Consider the following 15,798-nt stretch of genomic DNA (forward strand, 5'->3'; position numbering starts at 1 on the left):
TTTTCTTTTCTTTTCTTTTCTTTTCTTTTCTTTTCTTTTCTTTTCTTCCTTTATTCCTTTCACAAGGTTTCATGTAGAGAAGCGGGACTTGTGCATCACAAATACAGCAACTATCTCAATCTCAGCCAGCTTCCCACCCTACTGCAATGCACAAGCCCATCTTAGCCTGTACCTGCCCCCAGAAGGTGTTTCTATGTCTCTGGCTCTTTTTGGAAAACCATGCAGTCTGATCTGCGGTGGAGTTCTGCAGTGCAGGTGCTGGGCGGCTGGTTGTCCCTCTTTCCTGAGGCTCATAAGTGATTGTTTTTGGATAGATAGGCAATAAGAGCCACAGCCACCCCAACATAGATGCCAGTTCCAATTGTGATGGACAGCACAGCAAGGAAGAGTGCTCGCCGGGAGCTGGAGCTTGCGTGGTGGAAGTCTCCCTTGGCTACAGCTTTGTTTGTCTGCAAGATAAAGAACAGCAACAATGCAAGACATTTATTTGTTTCATCTGGAAATGAAGGTAAGATACTCTTCTTGGCTGAAACATATTCTGGAATATGTCAGCAAACTGATTGGAAATCTGTTACTTTTTAAATTGAATTAGATTGTTTGTGCAATTAAGATGATGACAGTACCAAAGGCATTTCAAGTACTATTTTTAAGTGCCTTTAAGCTTAAACATATTGTAGGATTTAATACTGTGTGTCACATTGATTCCTGAGATGGCTCAGCCTTTCCTGGAAAAGTGGGCAGATGGGCTGTGAGCCAAGGATCTGCTTGTAAGACTGATCCAAACCTCTGGTAATGGCATCATATCTTCTACGTGGCTTTGAGTACTCAAGCAGCTGTCTTGAAATCAACCTGTTCAGCTGGAGATCCCAAAGTTACATGCCAGGCATTTAGGCTTGAGCACAATAAACCCCACAAAGTTGCAGCTTGTTAATACAGCTGAAATAATGAACTTAGAATGCAGAACTGAGCTGATTTGGAACTGTGGTGATCCCACGGTCACACTGACTTCAACTGAACGGCCCCTGCACAAAGCTACATCTGGAGTTTCAGGTGTATTCAAATCTTGGTTCTTCTAACATCCTATTTCCAAGCATTCTCAAGAATAAGACCCAAAACAAAAGCAAAATTCTTGCTGAAAGCAAGCAATTGAAAATCAGATTTGGGCAGAACTGATCTACTCATTGACAAGACTGCCTGGCGCTTTCTCAGCGGTTCTCAATCTTACAGCATGAAAGGAGGATGTCTTCTTATGGGCAGTGGTGTGATACTGACAGGGTTACCCAGAGGCAGTAGCAGATCTGTTACCTACAAGAAAGGTCTTTTAAAGGCATACGAACTTAAGGTCTGAGACAGTCTTTGTTCCCTTGTTACAATGAGTGAGGAATTCTTAATGGCTTAATTGTGTTTCTCCAAAAATGATCGTTTTGCTGGGACACTTTCTGCTTCATTGTCATCTAAGTTTCTGGGCAGTTTTTTGCTCTATTTTTATCTTTATTTTTTTTACTATCTTGCTACTCAGAGCGATTTATGGCAGCCAAATGACAAGCTTCCAAGATGACAACAAGGCTTCTGGCCTTTCTGTCAATGACTTTATCAGAACTGCCTCTTTTCATTCATCAACCTAATTTTTTAAGCATAATGCCTTATAAATGTTCCAGGAAGAAACAATGTCAAACAATACATACTGAAAGAAAGTGGGACCAGGCTGTAAGCAGGAGGAAAACGACCATTTCCAAACAACAGCATATAAACAACTTTCAGGTTTACACTTAGCATCATGTCTTTCAGTTCAGATGGGGAAGGCATCCTATCCACTTTGCAAAGGCAAGCCCCTCACCAGGATGACCAATGATTTCAACAGTATCTTGCCTGTAACCTTCAGAGACTCCTAAGCAGAATCCTTTCTAGAAAAAAAGCACTGGTACTTTGAGGATCATGGACACATTTACTAAGGTTGCTTGAGAGTCCTGATAATGGAAACATAGAAAACTTTACAAAGAGTTGGTCATTCAGCTCTCCTCAAAGACTTTTTCCAAGCAGTAGCTATTCACCAGAGTGTTAATAAAAGCCTTGAACAGAGAGGCTCCTGTTCACTGGAGTTAGGTTGGATTTGTCAGGCACAAAAGCAAATTCAGAACTCTGAAGTTATTTGTGCCTTTGGATAAACAGAAGGAAACAGTTCCAGCGTCCTCAAAATGGAAGAAAAGTTAGAGAATGTTGGAATGTTTCAATTTGACATTTCTCAAGTGTCACATTATATTACGGAAAATTCTATAATGTTTTGGACAGACCCCTTTTAAAAGAAACTTTGTACAGCTTTCAGACAGCTTTTTTTTTTTTCTTTTTTTCTTTTTTTTTTTCACTTAAAAATAGACCAAAACTCAAAGGCAAAAGAAACCATTAACCACACTGTCAAGTAATCTGAAAACCTGACACTATGTCTTGAATGGATTCAATAAGGCAAGTTGGATCTACCAAAAAATGACATGTAAAGCAACCCAAAGGGATTCAGAAAGCTGATTTATTGGGCACGAATAGCCTTTTTTTCTGATAGAATCTTCAACATAGAGAAAAATCAGCTCAGAAAGAACTGGATTTTTTTATTGATAAGCTCTTTGAGGACAGTCCTGACCTTTGTGAAAGGATAGCACCTATGCTGAAAAATTCACCTCGTTGCTAAAATTTTCAGTCCGGCCAAAATCAGATGTCTTGCATTAATTATGTGTTGTCATAGAGTGTGAATTTTACCGCTTCTGACACTGTGAAATAGTTTGATTTTACTTGGGGAACTGGACCACACTCCCACAGAAATTTCAATTTCCAATAAATTACCTATTGCAAATGATTTTTTTCTTTCAATCTAATGCATATCTTGTGATTTAGTAAAATCAAAGCCCTTCTATATGCAATTCTGGGTGTAGAGAGCATTAGTAAGAGCACATGGGAAGGATAATTATACATTCCTCCTTTAATCCATTCATAAAGATTTCCACTGGGATGGAAACATCTAAACCACCCTCCATTAGTGTAAGACCAGTCTGAGGGATACTTATGACTAAGAATATTCTTTGTTGTTATCCTAATTACTAAAATAATCCCCTTACTCCCCAGTGTCACTATATGCAAATTATGGCTTTTCTTCATTTCTGGAAAACACTTACTACACAAAATGCAATTGTGGCCAATTTTATAAGTCTAGCATCTGGCAACTAATAAGCAATTTTCTTGAATTCAAAACAAACAAACAAACAAACAAACAACTGCCAAAAACAATAAAACAAGGACCTTTGGTATCTCTGTGTACTTTGAGAAAGTCCCTTAGTAGTAGTAGCCGTCCAATAGTTTATGGCCTAGCCCATTTGATGCCTGAAGTAAAAAAACAACACTACATTTGGGAGTATTCATGCCCAGGATGACCATGCTCTAGAAAACGCCATGTAGAATTGGCTTACATGCCAATGGTACAGAGACAATTTTCTTCCAGCCGTTATTACCCAGTCTGGAAATGGATTTCTGGGAGCTCCTTTTGGCAGAGCCAGCTTTCATCTCACTGAAGCAGATGATAAAATATTTGCTTTCATTTTTTCTTTCTCCTGAAAAGCATGGCCCCGGCTATTAGTATTACCCAGCTGAATACTTAGCTGGCATTATCTGGCTCATCATGCTTGACTGTGGAGGGCAATATAATAGAATTATAGAATGGCTTGGGTTAGAAGAAACTTCAAAGATCATCTAGTTTCAACCCCCATACCATGGGCAGGGCTGCCACCCAACTGCTCATGCTGCACAGGAACCCATCGAAGCTGGACCTCAACATCTCCAGGGATGGGGCATCCGCTGCTTCTCTGGACAGCGTGAGCCAGCGCCTCGTCTCCCTCTCTCTGTAAAACTTCCCTCTGACATGTAATCTAAGTCTCCCATCTAGTCTAAAACCATTCCCCCTCTATTACTGTCTATCACTATGTATCTACTTGCATAAAAAGTTAATTTCTCTCCTGTTTATAATCCTGTTTACAAGTCAAAAACTGGTGCAGTAATGAATATCCAAATGCCCCATTAACAAAGGCTTTGATTCACTAAATCATATTCAAGCTAAATGCTTTAAGTTGTAAGATCTGCAAAACAGCTATTCTAATGGGCTTAAAAGTAGGTGCAGAAGTAAGCACTTTTCCTAATCAGAATTATATCATCTGTGGAGTTTTATGGCATTTCCTCCCTTCCTTGGCAAGACTGTGTCTGACAGCCAGATGATTGATGAACCAATTTAATGCAGTCTTTGGTCAGCAGTGGGACCAACAGGTTTGATAAACAGAGCTTGGGATGAGTGCAAGAGACAGGATGAGTTACGAGTGGGGAAAAATTCATCACATCAACACCAGGCTCCCTCACTGCACAGCCAGAAGATAACATACTTTTCTTGCAAAAGGTTTATATCGCTGGACTAACCCTGGCTTTTTGTTTGTGGACGTCCAGATATGACTGCTGACCTGCCAGCTATGGACATAGGCTGCCAGGTGCTCCAAAGCTGAAAACAGAGGCTAGAGTCAGCACTGACCCTCAATCAATCCTGCCTTCTGTAGGCTTTGGAAGTAAGTTGGGAAAAGGGCAGGGGTAGGAAATGGGTGCTTGGAGAAGGCGCAGAGACTTGGAAGTGTTTTCTTTGTTTCACTAGCAAAATGAATATCCTGTTTAGAAACACGTTCAAGGAACTTCCCTGGAGTTCCCACTTGAGCTTCTTCAGAACATATTCATCATTTTTCTGGGCTATATGTTTTATGGTCTGAGGGAAAACAGATACTGTACCTCTACAGATGCAAGGCCAAAACACTCTGTTGCATCCCACAGTGAATCATATATCATACTCACAAAACACCTCATCATAAATTGTATCTGGAGAAAAGAAACACATTGATCACATTTATTAGTCCTGCTTCATCTCCCTGAGGCTGGAGAGCAGGACAAGCCCTATGTGGTAGGAGAGGGAATCCTGACGTATTTGATAGGTGATGGGAAGATTTATTTTCATTTTGTGGGGTGAAATATTCAGCAGGAAACAGGGATGTGCAGGGTACACTTAGTTCCTAGCCAGATTGAGAGTCTTATTTCAAGTGCTGTGCAACTATATGCCTCAGAATGAGGAGTGACTCATACAGAAGCTGCTTCTCCTCTCCTCTCCTCTCCTCTCCTCTCCTCTCCTCTCCTCTCCTCTCCTCTCCTCTCCTCTCCTCTCCTCTCCTCTATTTCTAGGAAAGACCCTGGTCATTATTTTTTCCTTGTCCAACTTGTATTTCTAATCTTACAACAGTACCTCCTGACTTACACCACTTATTTTCTCTGAGGGCAAGAAAAGGATTCCAGAACCTTTCCTAAAGATAGAGATGGGAAAAGGATGAAGCCAGTGTTTGTCTTTGGACCATGACTGCCAGTCAGTAGCAAAAATGCATGTGGCTGGCAGGCATCAGGCACATGGGCTGGAACACGACAGAAGAGTTTTCATGCTTGAGAAGAGCTCTCTCTCAACAAAGAGGACTATTCAAGTCCTTTAAGGCAGCTCCACAAGCAGATATGCTGATGGTTCTCAACTCTGCCAGGTATTTGCAAATTTCTTTATAATTATAGTAACACAGAAACTTGAACTCAGTAGAAACTGAAGGAGACTTTTAGAGATTTCTGCTATTTCTGCTGGGAAGCTGGCAGAGGTCTCAAAGGGCCATTCCCTGACTGGAATTTGCTGTGGAAACTGTGGGGAGTGGGTATTACCTGAAATGCAGGCACTCCTAAATAGACACACAAAGCTCCCAGACTCAGTGCTGAACTTGATTTCTACTGATGCTGAATTTTTTTTTTCCCCTTCAAAAGCAGGTATATGAGAACTGCTGAGTCATGGCCTGAACCTCTGATTGATCACCTGAGGCGAGCCATGAGTCAGCCACAGGAGCACAGGTGAAGGCAATTCACCTGTGCTGCTGGAAGGGTTGGAGCCTGGTTCCACCCCTCCTAGACCTATTGAAGAGCTGGCTACCGGTAAGGAAGGATCTCTTCTGGAGATTGCCTCTGCTGGTGTTTTGTGAGTGAGCCCAGGATACAGGTAAGCCTTCTATTTATTCTCTTTTGTTATCGTAGTCTGCTTTGCCTAACTCTCTTGTTTATTTTGTGATTATAACATCCTAATATTCTTTGATTATACAGCAGGCATCTAGGCTAGGCTGATGTAGCCTTTTGATAGCAGTGTTCAAAACTAATTGCTGGATCATCTCCAGGAAATTCCAATCCATCCTCCAGGTAGAGACTAGATACTTTGTGATTAATAGCGTTCCTTCAGAGAGGTATCAACTCTCTTATAAATGCTACCTTGAGCACTTGGAAGATGGAAAATGTAAGATCATGACTGTAGCCTGCTCTCAATATGTGGTAGCATCAAGATCCAGTTGGAATAGCTTATAGGGACAATGTTATATGTGAGATTATGATGAGATACCATGAGTGGTTGGGGAGTGATGACTAAAGGATGATAAAGGGATGTCAGCAGCGCTTTCTTGACATCTGGAGAAGGGATAAATTGCTATAAGTAGCAGCTGCTGCTGCTTTGCTCAGAGCTCTGCCAGATGTCCCAAGTGCTCAGAGTAACAAAACAAGAGCCAATATGAAAGCTCGTTCTTTGAGGATTCCTCTCCATCATGAATCCTCCTCATTCTAGCAAACATATTTGTGCCTTCAGTGACCATAGCATAGTACTATGTGATGTAAGTGCATCACTGTGTGCATTTGCTGTTTTCCTGTAAATTACTAACTTCCTCTTTACCGTGACTGCACAGCAAGGCAACAAAACACGTGCTGAAAGCCAGAGCAGCTGTCTATGCAAAGGCAGCAAGAAAGAGCGCGATGAACACCTTGTGTCTGGAGGAGTCTCTTGTATTGCACTTCAACTTCGTGCAGTTTAACCAAATTCAGCCCTTGAAGGGGCATTTCTCATTGGGTGAGCATCATCTTCTTTGCCCTCTTACAGCATAGGAACTTCCAGTCTGAGCAAAAGGCCATCAAGCTCTTGAATCAATGATGGCTGATTGAAAACAAGAGAATTGTGCAAAGGGATTTTTACTACCACTTAATTGACTGATACTGTTTTCACAGAAGGGGAAGTTTTGGAAACAATGTTTATTCCTGGAAGCTTAAGGAAGGCTCAGAATTGCATATGAATGGGAAAAAGGAGGTGTAACTGAAGACTAGGACAAGTTTGCCTCTTATATGTATCAACTTTCGTAACATCTGGGCTTGAGCCATTAGATCATTTTGGTATCACTATTTTCTTCTGGAGTTCAAAAATATGACGTAGGCTAGAACATGATTCAGCCCCCGGCTGGTGCTGCCTGTGGCGTCTGATTATATATTCAAGTGCAGATAAAACTATAAATGTCCGAGTGAGATTTCAACACTTGGAAAAACAAGAGAATAATAATGAGAACAGCAGGCGTAAAAGGCCTGAATGAGCAGAAAGCAGAGAGATGTTTTTAGACTACCTCCCCAGCAACAGCAGTTCATTTGATTGCACTTGAGAGGATGAAATAGTGGTATAAGGGCAATTTTGTTTTCATAGCAGATACAGGAATTTGAAGCCTTATGGCAAAGAAGATGATCTTCCCCCATCCACCTTGTCTCTAGCCCCCAAGTAGCCTTTGCCGTTCTGTAATGAAAGAGGAGAAGAAAATCTGAGGGAGGACAGCTCCCATGGGTTTGAGCCTAGAGATTAGGCACGCATACTCAGGTACCACCTATGTTTATCAGTAAATTAGTAGTGACAAATTCAGTTCTAAATGGTGACTCTAGATCTCAGACATCACTCTCAGAACCATGAGGATGCCATAGTTGCCATATGGCTTCATGCTAAGCCAAGCGCCTGAAAGTCTCACATGAAGTGATTGCACCAATCTCTAGCTACAAGGTGAGGGCTCTATTTGGGATCAATTTGCTATGAGTTGTGGTTTGTTTGGTGTAACCTGTCTGTGTTTCGCTCCCTTCCGTCTGCCTCTAGTCTGCTTCCTCACTGCTGATGGGATGAAAAGAATGACAATAGGTACATCTGCTGCAGTGATCCTCGTCTCTCCTCGTCAAAAAAGGTCACGCGGCAGAAGAAAGGGTAGAAGGCGCTGCTCAGTGCTGCCAGAGAAAATCCTAGCCCTTGTACCCCACTTCCCACCCTGAGAAAAGATAAGAAATGAGGCAATTGTCTGGGAGGGGGATTCTGCCTTGAATATCACAATCCACATCTTGTGGTAGGAGACAAGAACAGGAAAAAGGAAGCACATTTACTCATCGTTATGATGTGGTACTTTAGCCACATTCAGACAGTCACCAGAGAGCAAACGATGAAGACCACATATTTCATGTGACAAGACTCTTTCTTCACTTCTGCATTTCTTTTACTTCCCTGAAATCTACAACAAACACAGTGGTGGGAATAAAACCGCACAGCTGCATTCCCTCTTTCATCAATTCTTAGTTTTCTTCTAATCTTGATGCTCTTTCCCTTCCTCTTTTGGAGGGGCAATACACATGATGCAATTGGCTTTAGCGGACAGATGTGATTGATGTGGACAGAGAACTCTGCTGCTCCAAGATAGACTATGTAGAGTGGGATATGGGGAAATTATCTGAGAAGGATACTACTGGAGAAAGCTGCTCTTGTGTTTTCAAGTATTAACAAAATATTAAAATATAGGCAAGAAAGGTCACAGCTGTGTGTGGTATAACAAGTCATCTCTTCCTGAAGTATGTCATGCAAAAACAGGGAAAGTGAGGCAGGAAGAGGAAGTGCTGTGATTCTACAATGAAAAGCAGAAGCTGCAGTATATCCAGGTTCATGAAAGGTATCCTGATGCCACTGAAGTTCTTTTACTTTAACATCAACCAGAAAGAAATCTAACTAAATTACAAAGGCTTCGGAGTGTCTACACAGAGTACTCATTGGTTTTAATGTATTGCTTTAAGAGGAGAATCAGTTTAGACTGCTAGAGCTTTCTCTATCAGCCAGTTCTGTAATAAGTTAATGTCCAGGGTATGAATGAGGCTGTTCCTCCCCATTAAGGACTTGATGTTTGAAAAGAGGCAAGCAGCTTTGTTTAGGAGTCCAAGAGGAAAATGACTCTAAATTAATTTGGGGTGTGACATCAGGAAAGTGCAATTGGCACAGCTGGAAGTGCTGATTCCCCCCCCCCCCCCCCCCCGCCTGGAACACCAGCCATCTTGTGTGTCCAGGTGGCTTCTTTGGTAGAAGAGAGCTGTTCTGTATGAGGAATGGGCTTATCTCTGCTTATCTCAACACTGAATGGACCTCATTAACAGACTGGGCATTAGAAAAAAATTCTGTACTGTGAGGGTGGTTAGACACTAGAATAGGCTTGCTAGAGAGGTGGCTGATGGCCTATGGCTGTCAGTGTTCAAGAGGCATTTGGATAATTTTCTCACTAATGTGTTTAAACTTTAGGTTAGCCCTGAGGTAGTCAGGCAGTTGGACTTGATCTTTGTAAGTAGCTTCCAGTTGAACTATTCCATTCTATTCTGTGTTCTGTTCTCTTCTCTCTCTTACAGGAGCTCTGCAACTCTACTTATCTTACAGCACAAGTTGCTAATAGATTGAAAAGTTATCAGTGAGGGCTGATGGACAGATGTGCAGACAGACAAAGACCACAAATATAAATACAACTTGCAAGTTTTACCTTTGGTTGCATCTTTCCAGCAAAGAGATGCCCAACTTAACTTGCTATTGATTACAACAGGAATTCCTTTGCACATGATAAGAGTTGTAATAGGGTTAAAGAGATTAGCTAAATTCAGTTCCTATAAACTTCTGATGGCCCACTTTCCTAAAGACAAGTAGGAAGGGCCAAAAACAATATATAGAGCCCAGCAGCTTACGTCAGGAGAAAAAAACAAGACCCAATTTTCTGTCCCTTTTCTTTCTATACTCCAGTGTTGGGTCTCTCTCTGCAAGTAAGATATGGAGACCCTGGAGCATGTCCAGAGAAGGACAACAAAGCTGTGAAGGGTCTGGAGCACAAGACTTATGAGTAGCAGCTGAGGGAAATGGGATGGTTCAGTCTGGAGAAGAGGATGCTCTGGGGAGACCTTATTGCTCTCAACAACTGCCTGAAAGGAGGTTGTGGTGAGGTGGGGATTCAGCCTTTTCTCACAGGTAACAGCAATAGGATGAGAGGGAATGGCCTCGAGTTGTGCAAGGGAAGATTCAGGTTGGATATTAGGAAACATTTCTTCTCAGAAAGAGTAGTGAGGTATTGGGAACAGGCTGCCCAGGGAGGTAGTGGAATCACCTCTCCATGTGACCTGGTGACACTATCTGGAGTCACCATCTCCACTACCAGTGGAGGGATTCAAGAACCATGGATATGTGGCACTGAGGGAAATAGTGAGCATGGTGGGGATGGATTGATTGTTGGGCATGATGATCTTAGGGGTCTTTTCCAACTCTAATTATTCTATTCCCCAACACCTTGACACCAGCTGCTCCCTGCTGTAAGTCAACTCTCTCCAATCTTCTGAAATTGTCTCCAAGCCCAGGTGACAGTAGCAAACCCAGCAAGTGCCATGAAAATCTCTGCTTTAGGATGCTTGTTTCAGGTGTCTCAAAGGTCTGGTATTCCTTGCAAGTAGTGGCAGAGATATAAATGACTCTGTGTATAATCAACAGATATCAAGATGTTATAATCACAATATAATTGTATAATCAATAGATATCAAGATGTTATAATCACAATATAATCAAGAGAGTTAGGCAAAGTGGACAACGATAACAAAAAGAGAATAAGTGGAAGAGCTTACCCTTCGGCTGGGCTCACCACAAAGCACCAAGAGAGGTGATCTCCAGAAGAGATCCTTCCCCACTGGCAGCCAGCTCTTAAATAGGTCTAGGAGGGGTGGAGCCAGGCTCCACCCCTTCCGGCAGCACAGGTGAATTGCCTTCACCTGAGCTCCTGTGGCTGACTCATGGCTCACCTCAGGTGATCAATCAGAGGTTCAGGCCGTGACTCAGCAGTTCCCATACACTCTGGAAAAAGAAAAAAAGTCATTTATAGCAGTACTTAGATGTCTTATTTTTTTTCAAAGATTTGTTATCCTTTCTTCTGATTAGAATGAATAATCTACCCCTGCTACTCAGAACCAAATAGTTTGATTTGGTCAAGTAACTTCATTTAATCGCACATACTTTTTTTTTGGTACTTGATTCCATGCAATTATTGAAATTCACTTCAGATTAACCTGACAGTCTTTTTCTCCCTTTTTCCTTCCTTTTTTCTTTCATTTTTTTCCCCCCATTTTTCTCTTTTCTATTATTCTGTGGTAATACTTTTTGAATTGTCCCAGGTATGGGAGAATATAAATTCACATGGATTTGCCCTGGGATCCTTACGCTACAGCCCACTTCCCACCTCACATTTGTGCAATGCCATTTGCAGAGTGCCTCATTCCAGGACAGCAAAGAGACTTTTCTTCTAAGACTGAGTAATGAAGCAGAACAAAGTGTTTGGGGGATTCTCTACCTCTAGCTCAGTTGTTCAGCAAAGTGCATCTTTTAAACATGAGGAAACAAAGAGTCATGGATGAACTCCCTTTCATTCTGCTTGCATAATAAATAACCAGAGGGGGCTAGGTCAGAGCACTGGATGTTGACCTGTATCTCCTATTAACACTATGTTTTTTATGCACAAAATAGTGAAGAGAATGATCTGGTACATCACTTCTGTTGAGCATAAAGGATTCTGCCATCTCTGTGTACTTCTGTATCTGACACTGAAGATGTGAAACTGTATTTATTTTTCTTTTTGAACTTAGCAGCAATGTGTTTTCTTTCAAGGGACAGTTTTAAAGAAGATATTTTATTAGAACTTGTTTTCTGAATTCATCACTGAAATTTTAGCAATTGATGTACTCAACATTATTTGGGAACAACATCATGAAAGCAATACAGAAGCACGTGGAGCTATTTGTTTATGGCACCACTGGAGACAGATTCTTGTGTTGGGTGGACATTTGGTTTGACCCAGAATTTTCATTTATTCTGTGAAGGGTTCAGCACTGCAGGTTTATAATGCAGGGTGATATGCTGAATCAATCCATCAGGCTAATATTCTACTCCTGTACCTTTTTAACTAAAGAGTATTGATTTTGTTGACATAAAAACTGCATATATTTAGGGCCAGAGCTCAAGGCACCACATCTTGATCAAAAACTGTTTACTCTTGCTTAAAGTATTTAGAAAGCACTGTGAACTGCCGGATCCCTTAAGTCTCCCACTGTGATTTCTGTTACTATTTACATCAGGATCTTCTGAGCTAGTAACCAGTACAGCATATATAATAGCCAGTAAAGGATATATAATTAATAATTCTGGAACTACTCAAACTGAATTTAAGATTAACAAGAGGTACGGGCAAAAGACTGAGAATGAAATGTGACATTCTTTTCTGATGGAGGGGAGAAAATAGTACCCAAAAATATGCTGAATACAAATGTGTGCTACTGGAATTAAAATACATATTTGTAAGAATTAACTCAAACATTTTATGTGGGTGATTTTGAAATATTTTGTTTTGCTTCTCAGCTTTTTTTATATATATAAATATACACATTAACTAAACCTTTCAGATGAAAATTCTTTCTGATCACAAAAAGGGATTTGGATTGTTTTTACCTGAAAATGCACTGACATGGCATAATCCAACCTTTTCCAAATCTATTTTGAAAACTTTCTGAGATTAAAAATTTCTCAAAACAACTGTTTTCTGAAATGAACACACACATACACACGCGCACACAATCTTAATAAGTCAATGCATTTTTTTCTTTGGCTTTAACATTTGTTATTATGCATTCAGTTGTGGAAAGGAATCCAAAACTAACATGTTGTTTCTTCAGAAACGTGACTCTTTTTGAGTCCTACCCTCATCAGGACCAAAATGGCCTCAAGTGAACAAACTCTCATGGGGCAGTGATCGTACTAGAAGAGATGGCCTTGACCAATGGGATATTTTGTGAGTGCTCCTGGATGCAGATGTGAAGCTGCCTCTGGCACCTTGGAGAACACCTACAAGGAGGATAGCAGGGATATTATCCATGACTAGGTAGCTAATATTGTGAAGGAGACCTAGGAACTGCACTAAGTGGTGTAATCACTGCATGACAAAAAAGTTGTTCTCTGCCCTTCATGCTTATCCCTCAAAATCACCCTTGGATGGGGAAAAATGAACAACAAGAAAAAAATACGCTTAAAGAGAGGCATCCTACCCACACTCCCACCAGTATCTCCTAATGCCAGCAACACTTCTGCTCTGAGGAATCTAGAGAGCATGCTCGTCTTGACTCAGCTCCACACTTATCGGAGGAGGACTCAACAAGATCTCATTTCTCACTGTGGAGAAAGTTCATCAGCAGTCCTGAAACAACTCATTTGTATTTGTCACTGGTGCTGTTGGCATGGAAATAGAAGGCCTAACCTTGTATTAAGCTGTCAACACCCTGAAATGACTGCTCCATCTTCCCATGACTCAGCATCTGCAAGACAAGAACTCCATGTTCTCCAGCAACAACACTGCAGCATGGTCGTGCCAATAGATTCCAGCTCCTAATCTCTGGTGCGCAGAAGCCTTCCCTCCTACAGTGCAGTACCCCATGCACACAATCCTGCACATCACTGGTACATAGGGTTGCGTGTATGAGACCTCAGCCCCCTGTAGCTTATTTCTGTTCCTCACGTTGGGTCTCTGTTCCTGGTTCATCCTTTCTTTCTTCTACCCCTTGCTGCTGCTAAGGAGTGAATCACCTGCCAACTACTTTTAAAAGCTTTTCCCAAATCTGTCTGGCTGCCGGCATCACACAAAGTCCAGTAAGATCCTACACCCGCAGTGCCTTAAGCAAAAGACTGAAAATAACTGTGGGACCCCTGTGAGTCTTGCAGCACAGAGCTGCTGATTTTCCTCTCTGTGATGGCAAAAACATCCTGCTAATGCACCTTGCCTGGATCTGAGCCAGCTCTTATTCCTGAGTTCAGGAAGAAAGCAAACAGGCTTAAGACATACCTCAAGGATTCTCTAGCTTTGGTACTCCCTCTTCCTCCAGCATCTTACTAACTCCTGCAATAACCACCTTGTAATAATGTTTTCTTGCTGCAGACGTGCTCCCTGAATCTTCTCCTTTTGCACTAAAGAAGGAGCAGAGCTGCAGCAGTTCTTACACTGGTGTACAGAGACCATTATCATTTTGATCCATGGGGGCCCACAGTCAGAAAATGGTGGAAGGAAGAGGCCATCCCAAAGGTCTGTTCCCTCTTTAACAAACTGTTCCACAGGAGTAGAGCTCTTCCTCAGTGGAAACCATTAGTACGAAAACAGGAGCCATGATTGTCTAACAGGGAGTGCCCAGATTGCTAATAAGGATCTCTTTTAGAGGCTCTGAGGGGTCATAAACAACCTGGCGATGTTTTTAAATATCTAAGTATTCCAGGGTGTACAAACAAGAAGGTGAAATCTGCTCCCCTCTCTTCCCCTTTCCTTCCATCTGCTGCATATGGTAACACCTCGCTGTCTGCCATTTAACTGGCATCACTGCACCTGCCCAAAGAAATGGAATATGAAAGTCAACCAGAAGAACGACCACTGCCTGCACTGCCCCACTGGCAGCAGGAGGTCAATGCATCTGCGTATACATCCCTATCTGCATGCCCTGTGTCTTGCAGTGCTGTTGCAGAGAGGCATGGACTGCACAGACACATGGCAGCAGGGCACAACTCACATGCTCCCAGTGATAAAAGCCTCAGCAGGATGCAAGCTGACAGAGGGTTTTGCTCTGTGAAGCACAGGACTCAGAAGTCAGAGCAGATTCCCTTTGATTTGAAACAATTTTACTCCTTGCCCTCCAACCCCTTCCCTTTAAGGTAATGGGAGCAGCGTGCAACTTCGGGTGTCCAGCAGAATGAGAGCCACTGTGGAGAAGCAAGCCCCCTTCACATGTCCATCAGACAACATGTGCATCACTTATCCTGAATGCACACTTGCCTGGGTTTTCCCAAGAGAAAAGATAAGAAACAACAGACCCAGCTCATTCACACAGCAGCAATTCTACAGGGAAAGGTATGGAGGAATGTCCAGAGGTGGTAGCAAGTGAGCAGAGGGAAGGACAGGGTGCAGAGATATAAGCTGGGTGAATGCTTGCACATAAAGCACAAGGGAGTAGCTATAGCAAGGCTGCGATAGCGAGGCACAAACCAGTCCTGATCTGGTATCTTCGTTGTTTTTATAAATCAGACGATTTCAGCAGTAAGACATTCACATGGAGAGGGATCTGATAATTAATCATTTCAGAATTCGCTCTCTCCCCTCTCCTACCCTCTCCCTCCCTCTCTCTCTTTCATCTCTTTGCACCACTGGGCTAATACATGTTTCACGATTGAAATACAACCTTTGTGAAAATATTCCAGTAAAATATTCATGAACAACCATTTTCATTATTTGATCAGTGCTAAATGACTTTGTAATCCTTATACAGCCAGAGGTCTAAAGGACTGCTGCCATAGTGCTCTGCTCTCCCCCACTGCCTTTTTTTGCTCCCTCTCTACTTCTCTCACGTTTTCTATGCTGTAAATCCTCAGGGACAGTTTCATGCATTTTTTCTTATCCTTCCCAAGGTATTAGCTGTGACCTGTAGATCATGGGTAACATGATGGGTAATCTGGCGAAGAGCCTTGGACTGGCAAAGGAGGATATTGTGGAGCAATTGCTCTTTGATGCTTGA

The 15,798-nt window shown here is 42.0% G+C and overlaps 1 protein-coding gene across 1 annotated transcript in view; it reads right to left on the minus strand.

The window, feature by feature from the left end:
* Window positions 1-32: 32 nt before the first annotated feature.
* The window catches only part of SYNDIG1 (synapse differentiation inducing 1), a 61,391-nt gene continuing 45,625 nt past the window's right edge, over window positions 33-15,798 (minus strand). Inside the window, exon 4 of the mRNA XM_042821250.1 lies at window positions 33-449. Coding sequence (XP_042677184.1) covers window positions 291-449 — 159 coding nt within the window. The 3' untranslated portion in view covers window positions 33-290. The remainder of the gene's footprint in view (window positions 450-15,798) is intronic.

The sequence above is a fragment of the Centrocercus urophasianus genome, unplaced genomic scaffold (assembly GCF_019232065.1).
Source record: "Centrocercus urophasianus isolate 14NV4802_14NV808 unplaced genomic scaffold, USGS_Curo_1.0 seq_10, whole genome shotgun sequence".
Lineage (NCBI taxonomy): Eukaryota > Metazoa > Chordata > Aves > Galliformes > Phasianidae > Centrocercus > Centrocercus urophasianus.